This window comes from Pundamilia nyererei, unplaced genomic scaffold (genome assembly GCF_000239375.1).
Source record: "Pundamilia nyererei isolate P.nyererei 1_Seehausen unplaced genomic scaffold, PunNye1.0 scaffold00041, whole genome shotgun sequence".
In the NCBI taxonomy this organism is placed as follows: Eukaryota; Metazoa; Chordata; class Actinopteri; order Cichliformes; family Cichlidae; genus Pundamilia; species Pundamilia nyererei.
In genome coordinates, this window is record NW_005187442.1 from 650,454 (window position 1) to 676,456 (window position 26,003).

Sequence of the window (26,003 nt, forward strand, 5' to 3'; positions counted from 1 at the left end):
TGGAAGAAGAAATGCTGGGTGTCGTTGCCTGCTGTCACTGCTGAAGTGCACATCCCACCGTGCAGCTAGTCAGCAAGCTGGGAATTCACTTCAATCAGGTAATTCAGTAATAAGATTTTACATGTTTTTTTATCCAGCTTTTCATTTGTATTTGCATGGAATAGATACTTGTTAAGACATTAGCAGGGGTCCTGAGGAACTCAGATTTCATCTGTTAATGGACGAATGAACTGCACGCACATCATTTGTGTTAAATGGAATTTCTTGCACTGTAAGTTGCGTTAATTAATTACTATCCTCGTCAGTAGTTCAGCAGTGGGTTCAGGTGAACATGAACATCCTGCAAGTCCTGGGACTCCTACAGCTGCTGGCTGTACCTGCTTTTACAGTGAGTTTTTTTTATGTTAACAATATTAATAGTATTGTATTATTACAGATTCATATCAACAGTACCTTATGACACAGGAAAATATTCCTTTGATTTTTTTTTTAAGTGGTAAATGATTTATTTTCTGATGTGCAAGCATGATTAGTTCAATGTGTCACAGAACAGGTTTGTAAAAATGTTGTGTAATGTATAAGTGTTAGTTTGTGGCTAAATGCTATATTTTTTTAGTGCGTCTTGCATGCGTTTAGTGTGTGAGTTAGGGATTTGTGTCGGGTCCTGATGTCCCATGTGGGAGCACAACATGTTCCAGAGCCTGACTTTGAGTTTCTCTTATTTGCTTAGTTGACACGTTCGACCCACGACTACTGGGGTGAGTTTGGAGCCTATGGACCCTGCAGCCGCAGCTGTGGCACAGGGGTGGCAGTGAGAACCAGGAAATGTATTACTTCAAGGTAGGGCAAAGAAATGCATGAAGTAAAGAGCCTCATACTTATATTCATTGCTATTGTGTTTTGAATATGTGAACTTAAGGTAATTTTGTATTCATTTGTAACATTACAAAAGACTCTTCTTATATCATTTTTAATTTGTGTCTTTTTTAACACTTGAGTGTGCATATGCCATTTATTTCATTTCCTTCTGCAGGACAGATGGTGGACATAACTGCATAGGATCCTCCAAATCATTCCGCACCTGCAATACACATGTAATTATCCTTTAAACCCATTTAAAAATACTTTCACAAAGAGAAAACGGATAGTATCTTGTTTAAATGTTCGATTTCCTGTCATGCAGGAATGCCCAGTGAGCTCAAGGGATTTCAGACAGGAGCAGTGCTCCCAGTTTGACAGAATGGACTTTAATGGAAAACGCTACACATGGTTGCCTTATTGTGGAGGTACATGTACAATATGTACAACAATATTTAAGTGTTTTTAGGTTTGTGACTCCCTAACCTTTTCTAGCAGCTAATCCATGTGAGCTCAACTGTGTCCCGAGAGGAGAGGATTTCTTTTACCGACACAGAACTGCAGTGGTAGATGGGACCCCGTGCTATGTGGGCCGCAGTGATATCTGTGTGGATGGCGTCTGCAGGGTGAGATTTGGAGCTGCAGATTAGACCTATGCATGTGACTCTTACTTAGTTTGAATATTTGGGTTTCAATGTACCAAATAATCCAAGAGCAGGGTGTGACGCTAGAATAGAGCATAAAAATGAATCTAAATAAGGTTGAAAGATCGTCTGTATATTTTTTACTTTTAAAGATGCAGATTGTTCAAAGCAAAGAAGTTTTTTCTTTATTGCTAACTCTTGTTTGTCAGCCAGATTTAGAAAAAAAGATTGTTGAAGTTAAAGGTAGAAAAAGAATACATAAGATATTTCTGTTGTTATCCTTAAAGTGGAAACTAGGCCCCTTTCTTTGATGCAGTCTTTTAGTTTTCTATTAGTCATAGAGAATTTTACTCTCCTAAAAGGCGATTTATAGGACTCTTTTCACTTTTGTAATACCTGTTGGTTCTTTTTCTTATAGTTATTTCCTAATAATTTGTCTTTTTTTTTTTAGATACTGACCCGTGGAGAGTTTATGGGCTTGGATGAAGACACTAACTCAGTACACTCCTCTGCTCCAGTTGTTGCTGCTCCTCGTCCAACAGAGACATTCACATATGTCTATAGAGCTAGTGTGTTTGGCGAGTGCTCTGCCTCGTGCAGCGGAGGCATGCAGCATCGTAGTGTGGAGTGTGTAGTTGAGGACTCAGTGAACCCCCATGTGGTCGACGAGACTTACTGCATTGCCCAGCGCCTGCAAAGGCCACCGAGTCAGCAGGCCTGCAACATGCATCCATGTACTGCAGAGTACAGCGTGTCCAGCTTCAGTGGAGTATGTCTCCTACGGTTAAAAACTATCATATTTGAACTATCCTAATGATATGAAACAGTTATGTCTACTTAGACCATCTTTGCCATTTTAATTTTTTTTTTTGGCTGATACAACACCTATCTTGGATAAAGTATGACCTTGTTCATATATGATTGTTACACTGCTTGTATTTATCAACTCAAATCAGTTAAAAATATTAACTAAATTGTTGCATTTGATGGTCAGTGTTCAGCAACCTGTGGAGAAGGACAGCAGACAAGGGAAGTTGTTTGCGTTGGACCAGGAGGCGAACATCTGCCTGATCATGCATGCAGTGGACTGGTTCGACCTCCTTCTGTCCAGGCCTGCCGCAGACCTGCCTGTTACACACGCATAACCTGGCATATGACAGAGTACGGCCTGGTAAGGGAACAGAAAGCAAAAAAAAGCTTTAACTGTTATTTTCCTTTCAGCGTTACTATCTTTCTTTATCTCGCAGTGTTCGAGAAGTTGTGGTGGTGGTGTGAGGGAGAGGAGAGTTGCCTGTTTTGACACTGATTTGAACCCCTACCCTGAAGATCGTTGTGGGATAGCTCACAGACCACATTCTGTGGAGGAATGCAACACGCAGCCCTGCCCTGGGGTGCAAAGTGAGTGACATCTGAATGCAGCAAGTTCTGATCATTTTTACTTTTATTTATTTATTTTATATTGTCAACCTTGTTTCTTTTCCAGCGGCCCCAAGTGTGCAGGACCCAAGGCCAGGTGGAAGCACTATTAGAGGATTTGTGCCCCATATTCCAGAAGAACCTTCAGGTATGATGAGTGCGGAAATGTTACCATCTTTCTTTGCATGGTTGAGCATGCAATTTCTTTATATGTGGCACTACAACATAAGATCACCCTTGTGTGTAATAGAACCTCATACAATTATATCATCCCAATAGAGCACTTTTCTCTCAGACTGCAGGCTTGCTTGTAGTTTCTAGAGATTTTAAAAGCAGAATGGGAGGCAGAGCCTTCAGCATTCAGGTCCCAGTTTGGATTTGGGGGAAGTTTACTTTAAAGACTAAGCTCAAAATGTTCTTTTTTTGATGAAGCTTATAGTTTAGGCTGGGTTGGCTGACCCTGAAGCAGATTGTAGCTATACTGCTATAGGGCACAGACTGCTTCAGGAACTTGTCTACTCACCTCTTTTCATTGCCCACATGTTTACACACCACTGCAGCACCAAATCTTTGTCTTCTCTGTCCCGTAGTCTGTATTTAGTCCTGTCTCTATGCTCTTACCCACTATTGCAAAATGGTTGTTCATATGGGGTTGTTTGATTTTTGGGGTTTGCCTTATAGTACAAAGCTCCTTCAGGCATTTTTTCTTGTGATTTGGTACTACTGAATTGAATTGAACTAATTTGAACTGAACTGATATTACAGTGCTGAATAATGAATTAATGAACATTTAGAGACACTCACCCACACAGACATAGCAGTCTTTCACAACTCAGAGTGCATTTTATATATGTGAAATCAAAGCCACTGTAGAAAAAAACAAAAAAACAAAAAAACGTTTCTTAAGGCGCAGACAGTAATTTTAGTATTGTAACACAGTTGAGGTTTCTTCACGCAATAAAGATAATGTACGCTTTCGGCATGTTGTAATTGTTGCTGTCTAGACTATGACTGTGCTGCCCTCCCATTGCCTTCTTGTATTTCATAGACAAACAGAAAATTCCAAACTTGTTTTAGCCTAATTTCCAACTTAGATAACTGAAGGTAAGCCACAAGCTCAAACACAGCCATTTCTTTTTCCTTCTACGAAGCGTTTTCTGTATTATAAAAGCTGTTTTTTTTAAACTAAAAACAACAACAACAAACTTTTCATGACTTATCTTTTATTACCTACAAAGATGACTGAGAACCTACACAGACTTATTAAGAAATGTTATTCAAAAGCTTTTAAAATTAGAAAGGAATGCATGCATACAGTATATTTGACCTCATTTGTTTACTTGCTTTAGTTTCAAGGCCAGCTACAAACAGTGTGTATGACTCTTACCCTAATGAGGTGAGACCTCACTGTACGCAGTCGCCTTACGGCTGCTGTCCTGATGGCCGTACCTCTGCCACGGGGCCCAGGAACCTGGGATGCTCACAAGAATGTGTCCGCACTAGGTAACATGAGTACCTCTAAACACTATTTTGCAGAAAATGATGTGAAAGTATAGAGAAATCTTTTCCCCATTTTCAAACTGAAATTAAAAAAGAAAAATCATTGTCTCTGTTTTAGGTATGGCTGTTGTTTGGATGGGGTGACACCCGCTCAAGGATTCGGACAGGCTGGGTGTCCTGAGTACCAGACTGTGGTAGGAATCACATTATTAACTGATTTTATGAGCCAGTCACAGTTAACCTTTCTGAATAATATAACAGCTGTGTATATAAATCTAGTGATGACCTTCACTTAGTAACAAAGTATTTGCCAAGTTTACTAAATTTGAGCGTTCACCAAAAAGATATGGTCAAATAGAAGCACTACAGGGATAAAATATCATGTGTTTTTAGAGCATTATTCACAATAACAACCATAAGAAAGTATCTTTGTCTCTGCAAAACAATTATATAATCATATATGTAACGCTTAATATTTCTTTCACCATTTAAAATGTCTAACAATTGCAGCTCTTTTTCTGCAGACCACACTACAAATATAATGTATATATTGCTTTGTTTTCTCCTATATCAGCAGCACCCATCACCCACTCCTCCATCCACTGGCAATTTGTGCTCCCTGCCTCGTGATGAGGGCCCCTGTGAGACCTGGACGGTCCGGTTCTGCTATAATCCTGCCACTGCCAAGTGTACCGAGTTCTGGTATGGAGGCTGCCAGGGCAATCCCAACAACTTTGTGTCCCTGGAGGCATGCCAACGAGAGTGTGGAGGTGTGGCGAGGGTGCCTGTATCCACATCTCCAAGAGAAACTACAAGGAGAGCGACACTCAGGGACCTTCTGAGAGCAAGGCCATAACCACACATGTCACTGATATCTCCAAAAGTGCCCAGTCATGCTCTCTGTTTAAAGAAAATCAAGTGATTTTGGTACACAAATGTAGCCTATAGTATACACACCAAATAAAGAAAAAAAGAACAACAAACCACATTACATATTTCATTTAAAAATATGATTTGCCATCACAAATATTATAGCTATTTTTCCTGGTTTCACTGTCTTTCAGTTTGTTTTTGTGATCTCCACTATGTCAGTGTATGTGTTGTTGCCCTGTAGGTCGGGATTCAAACAAAAAATTATTTCATTGCAATTACTCAAATTAAATCATATATCCAATTAATAAATGTTCAGCTATGTTGTAATTTTGAAAAAAAAAAATGCTTTATTTGCATCTTCATTTCTTGTAGGGCATCATTACTGACATGTCAATACACGAGCAGGATAATAGTAAAAGCTACTCAGAGGTGCTCCCAAGTTCACAAGGGGTCACCACAACAGCTAGCTCCACTTGTATGCTGGATGTCTTTCTTGATGCAGACCTGAAGGGTTTTGTGTGTCCTCCCAGGGATGAACCAGAGATCTCTCTATGTTAAGTGAATGTGTAAACAGCAAAACAATATAATGACTACAATTTAAATTTACATTTTCCCCCATTAAATAATCAGCAAGTGAGTTCACAAAATCATTAGAAAAGTAATTTATTGGGGGGCCGTTTTCCCACAAACTTCTGTACAACTAGAAGTCTTTTATGCGGGAGCCTTGCAGGGGCTGACAAAGCGTTCAGCCCCTACTGGCTATTAAAAGTAAGGCAGCTTTAGAGCGCTTCTCTGCTGGCTACACTTTTCAGATGCACAACCTGGGTCCATTTAAATAATGTCTATGATAATTAAAAAAAGAGAATTTAGAAAAAAAAATGTGTACCTTTACAAACAAAGTCTGCTGAAAAAAAAATCACATTTTAATCATTACTGTTGCATTATCGGACTTTTATTTTGAAGCAAAAATTATACTTTGAAGGGACTCGATTTTACAACCGGAAGAGGTCTTTTTCACTTCCCCTAAATTACTTTTAGACCAAACAGCTACATCGCACGGGGTTCTGAGAAGTTACACTGAATACGAGTTTTTTCAGTTTTGCATAGCGAGTAAATAGCGAGGCTTTGGGTTGAAAACAGAGATGGTAAGTGTGTTTTATTTGACATCTAAAGAGCTAATAATTCTCAGTTTAGGCCACAACTAGCTTGTGCTAATCACACACAGCTAAGCTAATAAGCTTCGAGGCTAACGCTTTGCTATTCTTATCAAACACGCATTTTTGCCCACCGCTTCGTTGTTTCTTAAAACTTAATTTCACCATCTAATCAAATTACATATTTTTATTAATGTGAGATGTGGCTGAAGTAACGTTATGGTGGATGTTTTGTAAAAGACTGATGAAGTCGGTGGTCTGCAGCTGAATGACCATCCTTACACTGGTGTTGGAAAATGTCTGGGCAGAAGGTTACTACACAAGTCTCAAAAACTCGCAAAAAACTCGCATCAGCTGCCCAATTAAGGTGCTTTGGTTTGACACAGAGAAACTACGTGGTGGTGTGTATTAAACATTATCAATCATTTTACAGTCGCACACAATTTTGCTTGTCCAACCAACCAAGAGACCAGAGGGCCGCACATACGCTGACTATGAGTCAGTTAATGAATGCATGGAGGGTGAGTCTGTTTAATGTTTTCATTCATAAATAATCTCGCAGTTTTTTTTAAATATTTACTTTCAGTGTAACTAGTAGTAGCAGATGCAATTTTATTGAATTCATCATCTATTGTGATTCCTCATTCTTTTAAAGGATATTTTTCTCATAGTAAATACATACGAATGATAGGCCAGTGAATAATAAATTAATCCTGGTACCAAGTATTGTCTGTGTATGGGATTATGTGGTTCATCTTAATTTGAGGAGAAAAAAACAAAAACCCAGACTGACAGTAATCACTTTCTAGTTTCTGGAAAGTAAAAAAGAAAACATGAGAAAAGACATATATATTAATTATGTGACTCTCTTTAAACTATGGACTCAGGAAACAAAATTATTTTATGTCAACTAGGGCTGGGCCATATTATACCGTTCACGGTAATACCGGTATAATGTTAGGCAACGATAGGAAAATGAAATATCGCGATAGAATATGAGTAAAACGCGCATGCGCAGTGCCTTTGTTTTCATACGCACATGGCCGATTGTTGAGTGAAACAAATGAACCAGAATTGGTTTGTTAAAATGGTGCAACTTCAGTGATGTGGAACTGGTTTGGTGTTTGTCCGTCAGATACACGACAAAGCACATTTTTTTGCAGAACATGCAAGCGGCTGTCGTTATTGTTGTATTTGTCGGACTAAGATGCTCTTAAATCTGGGAGTAATCTGTGTCCTAAACTCTGTATACTTCAGGTCAAACAACACTGCAGCATCACTGAGAGTTAAAAACTGTCTACATTCTTTCATCTTTAATAAAACGATCAGCATTGCTGCTTTACCAGGTGTAACTATGAAGTTTAACTTCCAGGCATCCATGAAAACAAAATTTATTACATTTAACGAGTTAGAAGTTAGCAGGAAGCTAGCGGAAGTTAGCTCGCTAGTTTCGCTAGTTACCTAAGCATGATATGTTCTGACTGAGAGATTTCTGAAAAAATTCAAACGTACAGCTCTGCTATCACTTCCAACATAAATGAAGACAGGAAACTAAACAGCAGTGATGTTTGTAGGGTTACTGAAGTTGGGCTAGCTGGTATATAATGATGTGCTACGTGATCGCTAGCGACACAGCTATGTTAGCATAACATAAACAGTGAAGCTGGAGGACGAACACTAACACTTTTCCACATATAAAAGTTAACGTTAAGGTTCCTGATAGTTAGACAAATTCAGTCGCATGGCAAGATGCTGTAAACGGACCAAACTTCAGTCAGGAGAACAACTGAGATAATCCATCCACAATACAAGGTTAGTCATTAATATACTGCAACAACATGGGAATAGAGCAGCTGCCAGAGAATTCAACATTAATGAATCAATGGTACAGAAGTGGAGAAGCAAGAATGAGTTGAATAAAGTTTGATTTATCTGACTGCTTTGTTTTGCTTAATGTGCCTTATAATCCCGTGCACCTTATGGTCCGAAAAATTCGTACTGCACACTGCAGTTTAATGTTGCAAAGCAACTCTTTTTAACTTCAGTGGATATTATACATGGTTATGCTCAGGATATGTCAGCCCATTTCTACTGGAAATGCCTTTTGGTTAAACTTTCAGCAAGGAATTTGCATTTACACTGTTACATTTTTATAAAGCTTTAATGTACATAAAAACCAGCTTCTTGTTTAAGTGAAAATAAATAGAAGGTTGTCTTTTTGCGCTAGTAATGTTGTGGAGTTGTATTTTGTCTCGCATCAATTATATCGTCAGTTATATCGTTATCACAAATTTTCAAATGTATATCGTGATAAATATTTTTGGCCATATCGCCCTGCTCTAATGTCAACATCATTTTTATATAGCACAAATAACATGTAAACTTGTGCTTACTATAAAAGTTTAAAAATAACATAAAAAAAAACTTAGTAAAAAAATAAAGAATTCAAAGGTTTTATACCTGTTTTTGAATGTTGACACAGCTCTAATTGACCTCAGGTCAGCAGGCAGCTTGTCCCAAAGAACAGGGTGACTGTGACTGAAAGCGCTCTCAGCACACAGACTAAAAGTATACACTGGAAACCATTTGCTTTACATTAATGGGTTTTGAACTGCAGTTGAGCTCTATTGAACAGAGATTAATCAAGGTTCACTTACACAAAGAATAATCATTAGTATGATATTCAGAACTGACTGCGATTAAAAATACGTACATTTACTCAAGTTATGCATTCCGTAGTAATGGGGTTATCATATACCTTTTAATGCCTTTATTATCTGTAAACTAAGAGGTGTTTACAATTGTGTTGTGTGTCTTGAACTGCAGTATACACTTTTCAGATTCAGACTACTGTATTAATCCCAGAGGAAATGATGTGGTCACTGTTGCTTCAAGACAGTAAGACCAGTAAATAACAGATTAACGTACCAGTTAAATATAAGGTATTTCAAAATAGCTCTAATAAATACAGATACAAATACAGAAAGTGACGCCAAAGGTTTGTTTGTTTTCACTTATTACTTTATTCCCTTTATTAGGGCCTCTTTATTTATCTTGTCTTTCTCTTTCAGTGATTACTGCACACTGTAAAGTCTATGTAAATTACGCTTGTTTTTTGCTGTTTTAGCTTTTTCCTGTGGATTGCATTTTGTTGTTGTTGTTTTTGCTTCCATTCAGCATGTCATTTGCCTCTTCCCCAGGTGTTTGCAAAATGTATGAAGAGCACCTCAAGAGGATGAATCCAAACAGTCCCTCCATTACTTATGACATTAGTCAGTTGTTCGACTTTATTGATGACTTGGCAGATCTGAGCTGTCTTGTGTAAGTATAATTAGCTGTGTATGAATTTGAATGCAACACAACATTCCCTTTGGATGCATTGGTCACGTTTCAATAAAATATTTTACTTTTTATACAGATACAGAGCTGACACTCAAACATATCAACCATACAACAAAGACTGGATTAAGGAGAAGATATACGTCCTCTTACGGCGTCAGGCTCAGCAAGCTGCAAAGTCAGTTTGACAGGGGGAATTATTTCATATTGTACCAAACATGAGGAAGAGAGATTGGGGGGAAAAATTGGGGGATGTGAAAAAATTTGGGGATTTTCTTTTTGGAAATGTCATCCTTGGCAGCATGTGTTTGTAATTTTTAACGCAAAGCCCTTTTCAGACATGGTTCCACCACTGTGCTTAAGTGACGGCACTTTTTCCATTCAGGCCACTTTTTGCAGTTTCATTCAGACACGTAAGCTCTTTTCACATGTGCACTGCAGCCTGAAGTCTTTCTTGACATTACCTGAGAGAGGTGCATGTAAGAACACAAAGGTGTGATGCAGTTGGATTGGACATTGAATGGATTTCAGCCAGGAACAAAATTCATGTAATTTGCATAGGAACTTAGTCATATTATAGTCATATTGTGTCCTTTCTATAGGATCATGCAGCTCCCTCACCTAAACCACATGGAAGGCTTGCTTTTGTGTTACATGTGAGAAAGAAATTTACACAATGTCCTGATGTGCCTGTTCCAACATTTTAAGTTTGTGTGTGAAAACAGCTATACTGGCAACTGTGGCAAAAGTGTCATTGATCTCACAGGACATTTGCCATACATGAATTCATTCGTATTCATTACCTTTTGGAAGTAATACATAAAAAAATCTGATGAGGTTAGTAATTTAATTATGAATCTGATGTGTGCCATCAAAAAAGACTACATGTATGAAAAGGGCTTCTTTTCTTTTTCTTTGTAAAGACTGCATTGCCCATTTTAACAAAGGGAATGTTTTCACATTGTTTTCATTGGCAAAAGAGGTTTGGAATAATTGGGGTGAAACTGTACATTTTGGGCTTTATACTGAAAAATTGGGTCATGGTTGGGAACCTGCATGTTTAAGTTGTTACACTATGATGGGAAGAATGGAGAAATACTCCACGGGGTAGAAAAACTTTTTTTTGTGTGTGTTTTTCAGTTTCCCTAAAAGTTATGTGAATTTTATTTCATTTTTTTCCCCTATGTACATTTTCCTGGGTGGTTGAATTTCAAGACGTTGTGGACTTTGAAAGCAGCCGTTTTATTTTTGAAGTAGATCAGTGGCTGAAGACTGATGATCACATGATGACCCAGGATATTTGTTACTATAATTAATGGACGTTTTTGAGTTTTCATTATGTTTTAAAAGCCCACCATTGTGATATAAAACGTTTTTGTAATTCTGCTGTGTTGCATAACAACTGATTTCAACTCTGCATTTCTGTTTTCTTTTATTGAAACAAAATAAACGATTGTTTCTGACTGGTGTCCACTCGTGTATATGCGACCATTAGTGCGATGAACACTGAATTTTTATACACAATGATAGTGTGACTGGCAGGTGAGTATCGCAAAAGTTAGACCCGTTCATGCTGGACGTGGCCTCAAATACAGTTTATTTTCTCTGTTACTGTCTCTTTAAATGTGGCGGGCTGCCCTGTTGTTGCCGTGCTGGAAACCCCGTACTGACTGTGAAGGGACCCAAGATGGCTGAATACTCACAGGGGGCACTTAGCAATTATCTGAGCAAGACATCGGCAATGAATGGCAAATAGCAGTATAATGTAAAGCGTAACCTTCAAGTAATTATACGACTCCAGTTTGTTGGTTTGCACAGTTTTGGGGATGCATGAGTAAGAGTAAGGAGAGAGTGGTCTCTCCGCGGCCCCGAGCCAGAACATGGCGGAACACTTGGGAAAGAAATAGCAGCTAACGTTAGCTAGCTGGCGTATTATTTAAAGAAGAATAGAAACATTGTTCCAGGCTTAAAACGGGTGTCTGTTGTCCGCAAGTATAAAGTAATGTTATCGACAGCTAACTCTATAGTTAATCTGCTTCAAATGGTAGTTTAACATTGGATATGTGGAGCATAGGTACTTAGCGTACTAGCTAGCGAGTTAACTCGTAAGGGTTGATAGCTAACGTTACCTGTAAGCGTACAAACTGTACATATAAGCAGGAGTGTTTCGTGAGCCAGTCATCGTAATATCTGCTTCTTTTTCAGTACTCTGTTCTCAGCTGTATATTGCAGTGACATTCGTTGTTTTGTCGTTTAACGCGTAAGATAACGACGTCCTCCGCTCTTTAATTTTGTCGTTAGCTTCCTACAATGGTTTGTACGCGGATTCTGCGTGGCGCCTTGCCTATAGCGCTGGCAGTGTAAGTTTTGAGGCAGCTCGTCAAGAAATGCGAGATATTGCAGTAGTAATTTTAACAACTATTGCGGAATCCTGCTGGAAACTTGTTGAGGCGATCCACTTTTAAGTTGCTTTTAGAACTTATCCTAAGTGACCCCCCGCCGATTCATATTTAGTTAATACTCTTGTAGAAGTGAGCAGCTGTAAAAAGTGAATTGAAGTTGTGGCGTTACTAGGTGAAGAAAGCACCCCGTAAAAGGCCCGGAAGGGGAGAACGGGTTACAAGAAACTGCCAGGATGACGGACACTCGTCGGCGAGTCAAAGTCTATACCCTCAATGAGGACAGACAGTGGGATGACCGTGGGACCGGGCACGTCTCGTCGGGCTATGTGGAGCGCTTGAAAGGCACGTCTCTCCTGGTGCGAGCAGAGAGCGATGGTAAGCGAACGTAGGAATACCACACGAAGATTGTAGTAGCTCAGTTATTACTACAAAAACAAGACGTTCCGCACTCATTTTAACCTGAAATTTGTACACGTATTACTTATTTGAAGCAAATGCAGTAACCTACAATTTTGGGCTACCTTTGTTTTAAACCTGACAGGTTCCCTTCTGCTGGAGTCCAAAATTAACCCAAACACAGCCTACCAGAAACAACAGGTCAGTACATAACATGATGAACATACAAAACTGATTCCCCCCCCCCCCCATTCTGCTCTGTTTATTGTAAATTGGCTTTGTTTTTCTTTTGAAAAGGACACATTAATAGTGTGGTCAGAGGCTGAAAATTATGATCTAGCACTCAGTTTCCAGGAGAAGGCTGGCTGTGATGAAATCTGGGAGAAAATATGCCAGGTTAGTGTACTTAATTTGTGTGGGTTTGAGTTTTTCATCTCCATTAGTTTGTGGGTTTGATGCTATTTGTGTTCCTGGTGATCCCTTATGTAGTTACATCCTGAGGTGCTAATATGTTTGTCCGCACTTGTGTTTTATTAAGGTGCAGGGAAAGGACCCTTCAGTTGACATCACACAGGATGTGGTGGACGAATCGGAGGAGGAGCGTTTTGATGACATGTCATCCCCAGGTTTGGAATTACCGCCATGCGAACTGAACCGTTTGGAGGACCTGGCCGAGTTGGTGGCCTCTTCTCTCCCATCACCACTGCGGCGTGAAAAACTAGCACTGGCTGTGGAGAATGAAGGCTATATTCGCAAGCTCCTGGAATTGTTCCGTGTTTGTGAGGATTTGGAGAACAGAGAGGGACTGCACCACCTGTATGAAATAATGAAAGGCATCTTCCTGCTGAATCGTACTGCACTCTTTGAGGTGATGTTCTCTGATGAGTGCATAATGGACGTCATTGGTTGCCTGGAGTTTGACCCAGCACTCCCGCAGCCAAGGCGGCATCGTGAGTTTCTCACTAAAACAGCCCGGTTTAAGGAGGTGATCCCCATCTCTGATCCTGAACTGCGTCAGAAAATTCACCAGACATATCGGGTGCAGTATATTCAGGATATGGTGCTGCCCACGCCCTCTGTTTTTGAGGAAAACATGCTGTCCACCTTGCACTCCTTCATCTTTTTCAACAAGGTGGAGATTGTGGGCATGCTACAGGTGAGATAAGCAGACATGTAGTAGTATGATCTAACAGTATGGGGTTGTTGTTTTTACTTTGTATAAACACTACATTTTAAACAAATGGTTTAATTGAAGCAAGTGTTATAAATAGGTAAACTTGTGAATATACTGTAATCCTCACAAAGGAGAATTTCTTTTATGAAATGTTAGTGAGCCTCAAATTACAGTAATTATAGGATTGTACATTGGTTTTATTTTTGACTGATTGTACTTTTACCCTGTCTGAGATTGTCTGGCAGCCTTTTATGATCATGTGACCTTTGTGTTTTTATCCTGTGTCAACTCAGCATTGTTTATGTATGGCTGTCTCCATGGAGGCACAGTAGTGTTGTGTAAATCTGTTATGCTGCGCTAGAGGAAAACTGAAACGGGCACATTGTTGACTCTGGTGTTCTTTGCTATATCACGCTCTGAAGTCAAACACTACAGATATGAGTCTTTGCTTCCTTAATTAGCATAAGGCAGGCAAGTTTAAATCAAACCGTTCACTAACCAAGGTTTTAAAAAATATTTAAAGTGGTAGTAGATGTCATTGAATGAGATGGTGTTTTCAGCATAAACATATCAAAAGTATTTTTATGACCAGATAGATCACATTGTTTATGCTCCAAATTTCTCATTGACAAAGATGATGCAATTCACTTTTGTTTTCTGTGTAATTATGTTGGACTTGTACTATTGTAAACCAATAACAGCTTTGTAACTTGTGAAAATTGGGTGTCTGTCATACATTGACATATTAATCATACTCTTAATACTGACTTCTAAAATCTCATCTCCCTTTTTTGATGTCAGGACGATGAGAAGTTCCTGACAGACCTCTTTGCACAGCTAACAGATGAGGCCACAGATGATGACAAAAGACACGAACTGGTATACCAGAATTTAATAATTTATTTATTTAAAGTTGTTGCAGTCACAAACTCTTAAGATCTTTGTTTTGTTGACCTCTCTTTGTTTATTCCTTTTAGGTAAACTTCCTAAAGGAGTTCTGTGCATTCTCTCAAACATTACAACCTCAAAACAGGGATGCTTTCTTCAAGACATTATCAAACATGGGCATTCTACCTGCACTAGAGGTTATTCTGGTAAGTCCAGTGGCATTAATCTCAGATGAATAGTTTTGTGGTTTTCTCGCACTAAAATAATTTGTCTGTTGACGTCAGTAGCTTTGGTGATGTTGCAGCCTTTTGCATTTTGATCATGGGTGATGCCTTCAACTTTCTGATGCAATAAAATTGAATTAAGGGACATACTAGTAGTATGTCCCTTAATTCTATAACAACAAAATCTTCTTTTTTTGTTATAATGATCTATAATTATTCTATTAAAAAATAACTGGAACATGCTAGTTTGCTCATTACATTTATTTTTTGCTGAACAGTACTTGAAGGTTGCCAGGGCATACCACAGGAACACCTAGTTGAGAAAGCAGAATCAGACTCCAGCATGTGATATCTGTAGCATTAAATGTGTTGTGACTGAGAAGATAGCACATTTCTTTTGTATGCATCACTTGTCAAAAATAAATTTCAATTAAGTTTTATTTTTTCTTTTAGTTAACTCGTGTGTTTAACTTCTCACATAGAATTTGAGTTTAAATGGGCTTAAAAGAAGTGCTATGTGATAAACACTGAGGCTTAACATACATTGAACATGCATGCAGTTAGTCATCAAAGTTGTGGTTTCAGGGCATGATGGGCTTTTTGGCTAGTAAGCTAATAAGATTTTTTTTTTTTTTGGTGGTGGTACAATTCATATTATCTGCTTGTAAAGTGTATGTGAGGAAGGTCAGGAAAGACCTTCTGCTCATATAGCCATTGGGTTAATGGGGATTCACTGTCCAAAGAATTTGTTAGACATTACAAGAACTACTAAAGTGCAACCATGAGTCAAACTCGAGCTTAATGATTACTATTGTGAGTTAAAGCAAGGTCAGACACTAAAGCAGAGAGATTTACAGATTTTAAAGTGTTTTCTTGGGGAATGGGGGAAAAAAAGGGGGGTGGGCAACTTGATTAACTTTACATGGGGAAACCAGTTTAGCACCTCACAAAATGGCAACAATAATGCGTAAACGTGCAATTGAGGTGTCCTTTCACTGTATGGGTCTTTTCTCTATAATTTGCCACTGACCTTTTTATTTTTGTTATGTTTAAATCGATAGTTTTTGTTCTTGAAATCTTGAGTTGGGTTTTGAATTGTTTGCTCTCACTACGGTATATCGATACAATTACATGTACTTCTTAAACCTGTGCACACAAGCTGATTTTGAAGCTGATCATGACTTTTGTTTTCATTATATCACTCTTGATTTTATCAGAGAGAGAAACAACAAAGGTTGTTCCTTTTTTAAAAGTTATTACTTTTGAACAATTTTAAAGTACATTTCAAAATTTCCTGGCGTGCAAATCAAAAATCTGCTGATAAATATAATAAATAGATTTATTTTGAAAAGGGAATGGACGATGTTCAGGTGCGTGGGGCAGCCACAGATATCTTCTCTTATCTGGTGGAATACAACCCCTCCATGGTACGAGAGTTCGTCATGCAGGAATCACAGCAGAATGATGATGTGAGTATATACTCAAAGGCAACATGATAAATAGGAATGATGTCCATTTATCACAATGATGCACATAAACTAAAACTTATTTGCCTTTCAGGACATCCTCTTGATCAACCTGATCATAGAGCACATGATCTGTGACACAGACCCAGAGCTTGGTGGTGCAGTGCAGTTAATGGGTCTGCTGCGAACTCTGGTGGATCCAGAGAATATGCTTGCTACTGCAAATGTGAGTGTGAATGCTGCTTTTACATAGTTTCCACTATGTATGTTTGTACTATTTACACTGACCGTAAAACAAACAAAAATCCAAACAAAACAAAATAAGTCCATTGCGCAGATAAGAGTTGGCTTTCAAAATGTGTAAGTGCTTAAATACAAAAGAGAACAAATGTTATGTCTGTGGGTTCTTGCGCTTTGGACAAAGACAATAGTCCTATCAGTAAAAAAAAAAAGAAGGCAGATTTCCTTGTTAATCAAGTTACTGTCTAGTAACTGAAAACATCACTGCCACCAATTCAACAGGTTGGCCAGGATATCTGCAGCTTCACTTTCTTGCTTGTAATTCTTTTGAACTGGAGTGAAAAGCTCAAGTACATTTAAAAATTTAGCAATTCAGCAAAGTATCTGTTTCCTTATTTTTATTTTATTTTTTACAGAAAACAGAAAAAACTGAGTTTCTGAGCTTCTTCTACAAGCACTGTATGCATGTTTTATCAGCTCCACTACTGGCCAACACCACGGAAGAAAAACCTAGCAAAGGTACCGAGTTTTTGTTAGATTTCTTTTTTTTAATCTACAAGTTTTTATGTTGCTAGCTTTCTCACGTTCTTTCTTTCCTCCTTTAGATGACTTTCAAACATCCCAGTTGCTGGCCTTGATTTTGGAGCTGCTAACATTTTGTGTTGAGCATCACACCTATCACATCAAGAACTACATCATCAACAAGGATATTCTCAGGAGGGTATTGGTGCTCACAGCCTCCCGGCATGCTTTCCTGGCTCTATGTAAGTCACAGTTCTTCCAACTATATCTGTCAAAGTAGAGAACGATACAATTAAAGTCTGTTTGACAAATAAGGACATCTATTGCTTAATATTGAACATTGTGTTTCTCCCTGCACAGGCGCTCTGCGTTTCATGCGAAGAATTATTGGTCTAAAGGATGAATTCTACAATCGCTACATCATGAGAAATTTTCTCTTTGAACCTGTCATCAAGGCCTTCCTCAATAACGGCTCACGCTACAATCTCATGAACTCTGCTATTATTGAGATGTTTGAGTATGTTCGTGTGGTGAGTATTTTTCATACCAAAATTTCATACCAAAATTTATCTACAACAGTATATATTTATCACAAAAGAACCTTGAGCGACATGATCAGCATATAAATGATGTCAGAGCGCCATAATAGCGGTCTGTACATCTCATGGTTAACTTGGTTTGGGAAGCTGGAAGGAAAAATATGTTTGGTTTCACTTGTGTTACTGATTTTTGTTCCTGTTTTTTATTGCTTCTGCTTCTCACATTTGAAGAGCCTGAAAAACCTGTACTGAAAAAACTGGTCATGTCTTACAGGTTTAAAAAACCAATGTATGGCTAACTGATGTGCAAACATAGCTGTAATTATTTGTTAGGCATTAAAAACGTATTCTCTCTATCTTAAGTGATTTTATATTTAATCAGAGGAACTGATATGTGTACGATGTCAAACTAAATCCCTAAAAGTTTACAAGTATTGAGTCCATTTAAACCAAACTGTGACGTGTTTTAAGGTTGTTTGGTTCTGACCAAAACAACCATGCCCAAGACTGTTTTGAGGAGATGGTGGTGAAGTTAGCTTGGGGTTTTGTCAATGCAAAAACAAAGCAAACAACAGAAGAAAAAGCTACAGGTTTACAAACTAATCACCTGATTTAGACCAGAGTAAAGGAACTATAGGTCTGAAAATGCTCAGTCCAGTTGTTATGTGTGCATTCATTAGAATTAGTTCTAATCTGCCTTTTGTATTTCCCTCATTGGCTTCTTTCCAACTTTTTTTTCCCACTCTGCTTTATCGAAAACTGTAAACTGCCCATCTTTTTCTCTTTCCATACTTCCCCCTCTGCTACCATTTCTGTGTTCTCCGCTCCCGATTGCCATTGCTCCCAGGAGGATGTGAAGTCTCTAACGGCTCATATAATAGAGAACTACTGGAAGGCTCTTGAGGATGTGGACTACGTCCAGACATTTAAAGGCCTAAAGCTGCGGTATGAACAACAACGAGAAAGGCAGGACAACCCCAAACTTGATAGGTAAGAAGATTTTGTCTTGACTGCTGCCTTTATCTAATTATGTATTGACAGACAATGTTTGTCTGACACTAAATGGAAAAAGTGCGTGTGACATCTTGAATGACTAATTTTGATGAATTTTTCTTTTTTCATGAATTGTTTTTTTCTGAAGGCAGCTTTGTTGAGTCATAGTGCTATTTTGAGCTGCTGTGTTGTAAATCGTGCCCAGTTTATATTCTTTTGAAACGCATCCTTACACTTGTATTTCACCAACTGTACAAAAGCAAGTTTCCACTTATAGAGAAGGTTTTGCAACTTAACGCAGTCTAACAGTTTATAGTTAAGCAATAGACCAGTTGATCATCTATGACTCTTAAAGCGAAACTGGATGGGTTTGTTTTGTTAATCTGTAATACTTCTGTTAAATTTCATGTTGTAAAATATCGACTTAATTTTTAAACGAATGTGGTGTATGTTTTATAACAGCTTCTTGGGCTATGTGTATACTTCATGTATATGTGTATACTAATGTAAACCACATGTTTGTGGATTACATTAGTTCTGTAAGAGGAAATTTGGCTAACAAAAGAGCTTTCAAAGAATAGAAAATCTTTTTTTCCCCCTGATTACTGAACTGTGCATTTTCTTTGACAGCATGCGCTCCATCTTGAGGAACCACCGCTTCCGACGTGATGCACGGACGCTGGAGGATGAGGAGGAGATGTGGTTCAACGCAGATGAAGATGACCTTGAGGATGGCGAGGCAGTTGTTCCTCCCTCTGATAAAATGAAGAGTGAGGAAGACCTCATGGAACCAATTAGCAAGTTCATGGAAAGAAAGAAATGTACGTGTAAGGAAACTTGTGATGTTTGGTGGGAAATTGGGGTTGGAAAGAATCCATTCCTTTTGTTAATTATATAAATTAATGTTACTAGCTGATTATTTCTGAAAACGAAGCCCCTGTAAATTTGATACAAGAATAGATTTTATAAAGGGTATTTCAGGGTTACAGATGTAATGGCAAATTTTAGGTGAAAAATACATTGTAATTGGGTTGTCTCGGTTACATTGACAGCTTTAGGTGTAGTCATGGGGAAATCACCAGTGTATATGGTTCTTACATTATTCCTCCCCAGATGAAAGTTGTTTGTTGTTTGTCAGCAAGAAGAAAAAACTACCAAACTGAATTTCCTGAAATTTGCTTGCAAGGTGTTGCAGAGCCAAGATAAGTTATTTAGATTTTTTAAAAATGGTGCATTGGGCTTTGCACATAATGTGTTCTGTTATTGTCTTGTATGGCATTTCGTAAGGATTCACTCAAAGAAAACTGTTTTCATTTGGTTCAGCATAGCGGTGCCACTCAGAACCAGTTCTTACATGCTGGCTAGGTATATTTATAAGTAGTGAGAGACACCTAAGAAGGAAAATGTCTTGCAAAAGCCTGTCCTGATTTCCGAGGAAACAATTATATTCACCCCTCCAAAATTTTAAAGAATTTTAATGAGAGAATGACCTTTTCTTTATCACCTCATCATGTTGACCCACAGTGAAAGACTCGGAGGAGAAAGAAGTATTGGGAAAGACGAGCTTGTCGGGCAGACAGAATCCCAGTTTCAAGCTTTCCTTCTCGGGCTCCACTAAAACCAGCCTCTCCAGCCCTCCTTCATCTGCCTCACTAAACCCAGGTTCTCCAGGATCGCCAGGGTCTCCAGGCTCTCCAGGCTCAGGCGCACGGAGCTCACCCTCCACCACAACTGTAACCACAAAGGTACCTGTCAACATTTTTTTTCTTTTCTTAATGAGCAAAGTTAAAAAAACAAACAAAAAAACATAAAAAAACGATTTGCACAGTGTTGGCAATGCTTTAAACACTTAAGTGAAGGATTTAGTAAGAAATGAGATTTAGCTATGAATCTTCACACTTATACTGTTAAATTTCTCACAACTCCCCCTCTATTCTTGTTATATAATACAAAAACTGGACATGATAACCATTGTGCCACTGGACTAGGATATTTTTTTCTAGCTGACTTTATTTACATGGTGGAAAAATAGAGGGGGGATGGAGATTATCAGAAAGTGTGTTATTTATGGATTTAATAGATTTCTAAAAATGGAAGACTCACTGCACAAAATCAGGACAATTAACACCAAATTATATACAAAAATGGGGGAAAAAATGCAGTGAGTTTAGTAGTTGTGAAGAATTGCATGCAATATTGACATGTATGTGTAATGGGCATATGATTGCTAGTTATAAAGAAAGCAGTGTTGAAACATGTCTGCAAATAATAATTGCAGTTTCTGCAAACTGGGTGTCTTGTTTCTGCTTCAGGGAGGTTTGGTGGGACTTGTGGACTATCCTGATGATGATGATGACGAGGAGGAGGAAGAGGAGGAGGATGGAGAGAGTAAAGAAGACCCTCTGCCACCCTCAAAGAAGTCCAAGCTGAGCTCCTAAAGAAGCGTCACTGTCTCAGCTTGTGCACCGCTCAGGCAGTCTCAGCGCATAGACTTTACACAAGAACGATCAAACTTGTAAACAAATTGAATGAATGAAAACCACCGCTCAGTGTCAACGGGTGGCCACATGAGGAGCAGACTGTGAATGGATCTGAAGGCTCCTCACACTAGTCCAATTCATACAAGTGCCAATCAGGAGACCAGGAGTGGAAAAACCGTCTGAAAATGGGAAGAGACGATTGAAAGTTTGGAGAGGGGAAAAAAATTTCACTCAATAAATCTTCAGCGGACTCAAACAGTATGAGCCATGAGTTTGGTAATTTAGCAACTGGAGGAAAAGACCACATACAAAAAACACATACAACACAGACAGAAATCCCAGAGAGCTCGCGGGCTTGGACCATAACCCACTGACCCCCACCTGCCCCCCACTCAGGGAAGGACATCACAGTGGCCCAAACGGGTCGGCCAATTCAGACCTAGAACCACCACTCGCACCCCCGTCCCCTCCTCAGAATCCACTTCCTTCCTGTTCCTTTCTCCTTCTTTTCTCCCCTGCTCTCTCCCTTCTCTTTGTCTGTTGCTTTTTCTCCCTTTTTAAGTTAGCATATAGGACCAGATGGGAGGCAGCATGTGGCAAAGCGCTGTCCTTGTTGTCATTTGATGATGTCATCAGTGTCGCCGTTCCTCAGCGGACGTTGTTTCTCCGAAGAGGAAAAAAAGCCAGCAGTTTCTTCATTATTTTCTTTTATGTTCTGTATTTGTCACAGTCTTTTTCTTTTTTTTTGTTTTTTTTTGTAAATGACTACAAAAAAAAGACCTGCCTTTAAATGTTCAGGACGTTTTCAGTCACACTTGAACAGGTTTTTAAAGACCTCAGTAGGTGAGCTAGTTTTACCCTTTTTGCCCTTTGAAACTGCAGATTTTTTGGAGAATTTGTAATCCCGTCTTGATTAAAGATTGAGTGGAATTCTAGATGTGATGAATTTTGTCATATCTTTTGTTTTTCCTTTCATTTACATGAGTGTACACTAGTTGTTCAGAAAATTTGGGACCATTAAAATGATCTTTGCTGTAAGATGTCCTACTACCCTTTGTCCTAGTAATCAAGTGTTCCTGGCTGCATCTACTTTACTATATATTACAGTTTTTGGCTCCTTGCTAGAAGATGGGTGCCCCTGTTTCTGTAGCGCAGACAGTTCTTTTTGGTTCACAATGGTTCCACAAACTAGAAGGTCAAACTGAAGAAAGATCTGTAATTCCTGGGACTAAAGTATTACCATTATGTTCCAACTAGCAGACAAGGTATCCCAAGTTTTTTGGGGGGTGTACTTGGTTGCTGATCTCCTAATAATCCACCAGATGGCATCCTTGGTCCATGAGAGAATCAACTATGTGAATTGTGGGTTATTTCAAATGTGCTTTGCAGTCCTTACAGAAATCAGTCATTAACTCCTCCACAGAGAAAGTATTAATACCTTGCTGTTGTTTTTAAAATACTGTGTATTACATGTGGCATTTTTTAACTTCTTCTTTGAGACGGTAATGGGTGGAACATGGGTGCTTGATATACCACACTGGGGACAAATTGTTAAAGATGTATTTAAAATTATGTATTTAAAAGCAAGGTCAGATACACCACTGCAATTTTGCAAGTAGACTCCATTAGAACTTGTTATCCTGTTGGTATTATACCAGTATGATTCATTCTGCCAACTCATATAAGTGACTAATATGAGGTTATAATTTCTTTAATCAGTCTTAGAAGAGGTATTGCTAATCATCTTCATAACTGAAAGCACTTTGCAGCACTTGTAGCCATGCAAGTATTTTGTTTTTTTTGGAGTGGGGAAAAAAAAGTTGATGAAAAATGTCAGCACCCTCCCGTTTATGTGGTCACCTCAGTGGGAGTCTGAGTACAACTCAAAAACAAACAGCATCAAGGCCACCAAGAAGTCACTGTGTTGTCCCTCCAAGTGCATTGTGGCCTTCAAACATTGTTTATTAATTAAAACCCAACAGAAGAGGATCACTCGGTGCTCAGCGGGCAACGAGAGCCGTCGCACAACGCCTATTAAGGCCTCCATTCACATGAAAGCCATCTCCAGACAACAGCAGCTTTTGAAGAGCAGCCCTCCCTGCCAGCCTCCGTTTGCTCCTCAGCAGGAGTGTGGCAGAGTGTGTGTATATGTGTGAGATCTCCCTCTTTGCCACTGGAGAGGCCAGCTTGGTCTTAGTGCCAGCCACTTCTTCACCAGAATGCCAGCTCCACTTCCAGTGCCAAGTCGTTCACCCGGCTCTGCCCGCCTGTATGTCTGCCAGGCTGAAGAGCCCCCATCAGGGACGCTGCTGTCCAGCTTCCTACTGGGCCAATGAAAAGTCTCTTTGACAGCTGTCTTGATCAGCTCCACTCCTAAAGCATACTGTCTGCCAGTTGTCAACTTTCTATACATTGATCACATTAGTAGATATCTATGCAAACGCTAAAAGTAGCAGAACAAATGATAGTATAGATGAGGCTCACTACTATACTGTGTGCATACTTTCATAAGAAACAAAAAAAATGGTGTATTTCAAACAAGGTTGAAATTTATGAGTTATACTTCCTGCCACCAAATATATACCTCCCTGACAATGTGGTGGTTTTGATCTGTAGTGATTGCAATCTGTTTTTAATGCTTCGCTTTATTCCATCTGGCCTCACATAACATTTGTTTTTTGTCTGTACACATACCTGTTTATAGAGCTTTTGATCTTATCACCTTATTAAGTTTGCTCAGCTGCTCAGAACAAAATGTCCTACCTGTCAAGAACCCTGGAAACGTGTCCACCAACTCCCTGTTCTGCAGCAGTGAACATTTTTATTACAACTGATGCAGATGCTGTGATACAATCAGGAGCATCAGAGAAACAAGCAGTGGAAGCAAGGGAGGGAAGTTACGAACATACAAAAGTCACGTTATTTTCAATTAAAACGATCAATTTAGTTTATAGCCTAAGATAGCTATTACAGACCACTTTAGCAGCCAGTTTCCCAAAATGGTCCAGAGCATGCAAAGTGCAACTTTTGGACACTCAGTTATAAATAGCAAGGTGTCTGACATTTATGGCTCTCTTTTAGGGCTATGATTTCTTTGCTTTAACGAAACGAGAGCAGAATCAGTAGGGGGCGGTAGAGACCACTTGTGGATGCCAATCAATGCATAGATTTATAAACGTAGAAAGGTAATCAACCTTATTATGTGCACACGTGTTTGGTTTCCTCCATGCCATTTATTTATAAACAGACTCATTGTTTTTTTTAAAGTTTTTGAGAAGCACCTTTAATTGATCAGTGGGGGATGGGGAAGGAAAGGGGAGTTATTTTATCCCGTGTAATCCTGGTAACTACATCAGGATATATGAAAGAGGAAATGTGGCACACATGCGGTTTTTGGAAGCCTGGCTGAGCTTGTCTAAACACTCACACAAAGTCCACCTTTATGTCTCCCTACCGGCCCGGGCGTCGCGGCAGACAATGACCCGTATTTCCCGGCACAAAGTGCTCTCTGTGTCCGCCGGAGCTCCCCCGCTTTAATCACCGTGTTAAACGCTGGAGCTGGGCGTCCCTCGGGCGGAGAGAGGGCCGGTAGGCCGACGTGGAACCCCGGGGGCTGGGGGGCAGCCGGGACGGCCTCGGGTCAGCATCCGTCGGCAGCGAATAAAAGAGTGGAGAAAAGTCCTCATCCGTCACATATGGTTTACATTAAAGCAGAGGTGAGATGCAGTCACAAACAGAAGTCCAACATACTGTGACCTACATGTTTCTGAAGTGGTGGCAGAAAAAATATGAGGTCTCCAAAGTTACATCTATATATCAAGATCATTTCAAATAACGGACTTCTTGGAGATTGTCCCTGCTCTCCTCTGGATCATGCTAACAAGCTTGCATATTGCTGTAATGTTATTTACCCCGAAAACTCCATCTAGAGCTGACGTGTTGATTTACAGTATAGTGACATCTGCTGAACCTGATGATGATAATCTGATCAAAGCCCATAGTGTTTAGTGTAGTGTTATTGGTATGTTTTGGACCAAATATTGAAACGGGTAATTTGTATTTTATTGTGAAGTAATGAAAACCAATGACCTCTACATGCAGTCTTCAACTACAGTAGTTATTTTCTGTCATCCTGAATGATTTAAAGCAATATCAGGAGGTGAAAGCATTTTCCAACATAAATTTTAGACTAAAGCATACATAAATAAATAAACTTTTTTGGCGTAATTGCTCTTTAAATCTCTTCTATGACCCATGGACTCAGGTCGGGAATGCTTTCCACCCCTCAGGTTGGAAACTGCTGTCATATTCCTTCTGTCTCTCCTCATAACTTGCATCCACTGCAGCTTAACAGTTAAGTTCAGTGCAGCTAAAACGCCTTCTAAATGTGCACCATAAACCAGCAGTAAGCCCGTGCTTCCTTTGTTTCTCGGTAGCAGACCGTGGCCCCTTCATAATTCTTGTCACTCTAAATCAGAGATAAATAATGAGCTTTCCCATGGAAGCGATGGAAAGTGGAAGAATTTGGGGCTGATCTGCTATTGCTAAATGTTAAGTGGTTGTTATTGTGCCTCGGCATGGGGCACAGGAAACATGGATGTGAATGTACGAGCTGCTGGGCTGCGTGTTAAATGGAAATGTCACAGTGATAAAGAGCGCACCTTCCGCGCCCAAGAGCGTGTGCTTGTTTTTGTGCGTGCATGCGTGTGAGAAGACTTGGTGGCATACTTTGGAGGCGCACTGTAAATCCACAGCATGAGCTGCAGATAGCTGCACGCTCACTGACACACACGCACACAAACACCCACACTTGAATCTATTCCTACTTTCCAGGAGTTTACATCTAATGCTGCTCCAGTAATGTGAGCTCACACGTCGGAATCTAGCAGATAAAA

The 26,003-nt window shown here is 39.3% G+C and overlaps 3 protein-coding genes across 4 annotated transcripts; all 3 read left to right on the forward strand.

The window, feature by feature from the left end:
- paplnb (papilin b, proteoglycan-like sulfated glycoprotein) lies at positions 1–5,601 on the forward strand. Its single transcript, XM_005731015.1, has 13 exons — positions 1–98; positions 306–388; positions 731–840; positions 1,034–1,094; positions 1,184–1,286; positions 1,354–1,484; positions 1,954–2,271; positions 2,497–2,673; positions 2,750–2,900; positions 2,986–3,066; positions 4,268–4,421; positions 4,537–4,612; positions 4,993–5,601. The coding sequence occupies exons 2-13, from the start codon at positions 332–334 to the stop codon at positions 5,272–5,274; spliced, it is 1,701 nt and encodes a 566-aa protein (XP_005731072.1). The 5' UTR covers positions 1–98; positions 306–331; the 3' UTR covers positions 5,275–5,601.
- Positions 5,602–6,282: 681 nt separating this feature from the next.
- erh (ERH mRNA splicing and mitosis factor) lies at positions 6,283–11,247 on the forward strand. Its single transcript, XM_005731016.1, has 4 exons — positions 6,283–6,436; positions 6,879–6,966; positions 9,646–9,766; positions 9,864–11,247. Exons 1-4 carry the CDS (start codon positions 6,434–6,436, stop codon positions 9,970–9,972), a joined length of 321 nt encoding a protein of 106 aa, XP_005731073.1. The 5' UTR covers positions 6,283–6,433; the 3' UTR covers positions 9,973–11,247.
- A 185-nt stretch (positions 11,248–11,432) lies between these two features.
- smek1 (SMEK homolog 1, suppressor of mek1 (Dictyostelium)) lies at positions 11,433–21,828 on the forward strand. Of its 2 annotated transcripts, none has more exons than XM_005731019.1 (15): positions 11,433–12,561; positions 12,728–12,783; positions 12,880–12,978; positions 13,121–13,738; positions 14,558–14,635; positions 14,734–14,850; positions 16,221–16,337; positions 16,429–16,560; positions 16,991–17,093; positions 17,180–17,338; positions 17,457–17,626; positions 18,483–18,625; positions 19,259–19,449; positions 20,153–20,373; positions 20,941–21,828. In XM_005731019.1, exons 1-15 carry the CDS (start codon positions 12,420–12,422, stop codon positions 21,064–21,066), a joined length of 2,472 nt encoding a protein of 823 aa, XP_005731076.1. In that variant the 5' UTR covers positions 11,433–12,419; the 3' UTR covers positions 21,067–21,828. The 2 variants fall into 2 exon arrangements, with proteins under 2 accessions (XP_005731076.1, XP_013765794.1); XM_013910340.1 differs by having other exon boundaries at positions 18,486–18,625.
- Positions 21,829–26,003: the final 4,175 nt, after the last annotated feature.

What these genes read in the sequence shown, in the direction of transcription:
- paplnb (XM_005731015.1), top strand. Translation starts at nt 332, where the DNA reads ATGAACATCCTGCAAGTCCTGGGACTCCTACAGCTGCTGGCTGTACCT. An exon ending in TCCGCACCTGCAATACACAT is followed by an intron (nt 1,095 to 1,183) that starts GTAATTATCCTT and finishes CCTGTCATGCAG; the next exon opens with GAATGCCCAGTGAGCTCAAG. An exon ending in GTCCTGAGTACCAGACTGTG is followed by an intron (nt 4,613 to 4,992) that starts GTAGGAATCACA and finishes CTCCTATATCAG; the next exon opens with CAGCACCCATCACCCACTCC.
- erh (XM_005731016.1), top strand. An exon ending in AGTTAATGAATGCATGGAGG is followed by an intron (nt 6,967 to 9,645) that starts GTGAGTCTGTTT and finishes CCTCTTCCCCAG; the next exon opens with GTGTTTGCAAAATGTATGAA. An exon ending in GCAGATCTGAGCTGTCTTGT is followed by an intron (nt 9,767 to 9,863) that starts GTAAGTATAATT and finishes CTTTTTATACAG; the next exon opens with ATACAGAGCTGACACTCAAA.
- smek1 (XM_005731019.1), top strand. Translation starts at nt 12,420, where the DNA reads ATGACGGACACTCGTCGGCGAGTCAAAGTCTATACCCTCAATGAGGAC. An exon ending in GCATGCTTTCCTGGCTCTAT is followed by an intron (nt 17,339 to 17,456) that starts GTAAGTCACAGT and finishes CTCCCTGCACAG; the next exon opens with GCGCTCTGCGTTTCATGCGA. An exon ending in GTTCATGGAAAGAAAGAAAT is followed by an intron (nt 19,450 to 20,152) that starts GTACGTGTAAGG and finishes GTTGACCCACAG; the next exon opens with TGAAAGACTCGGAGGAGAAA.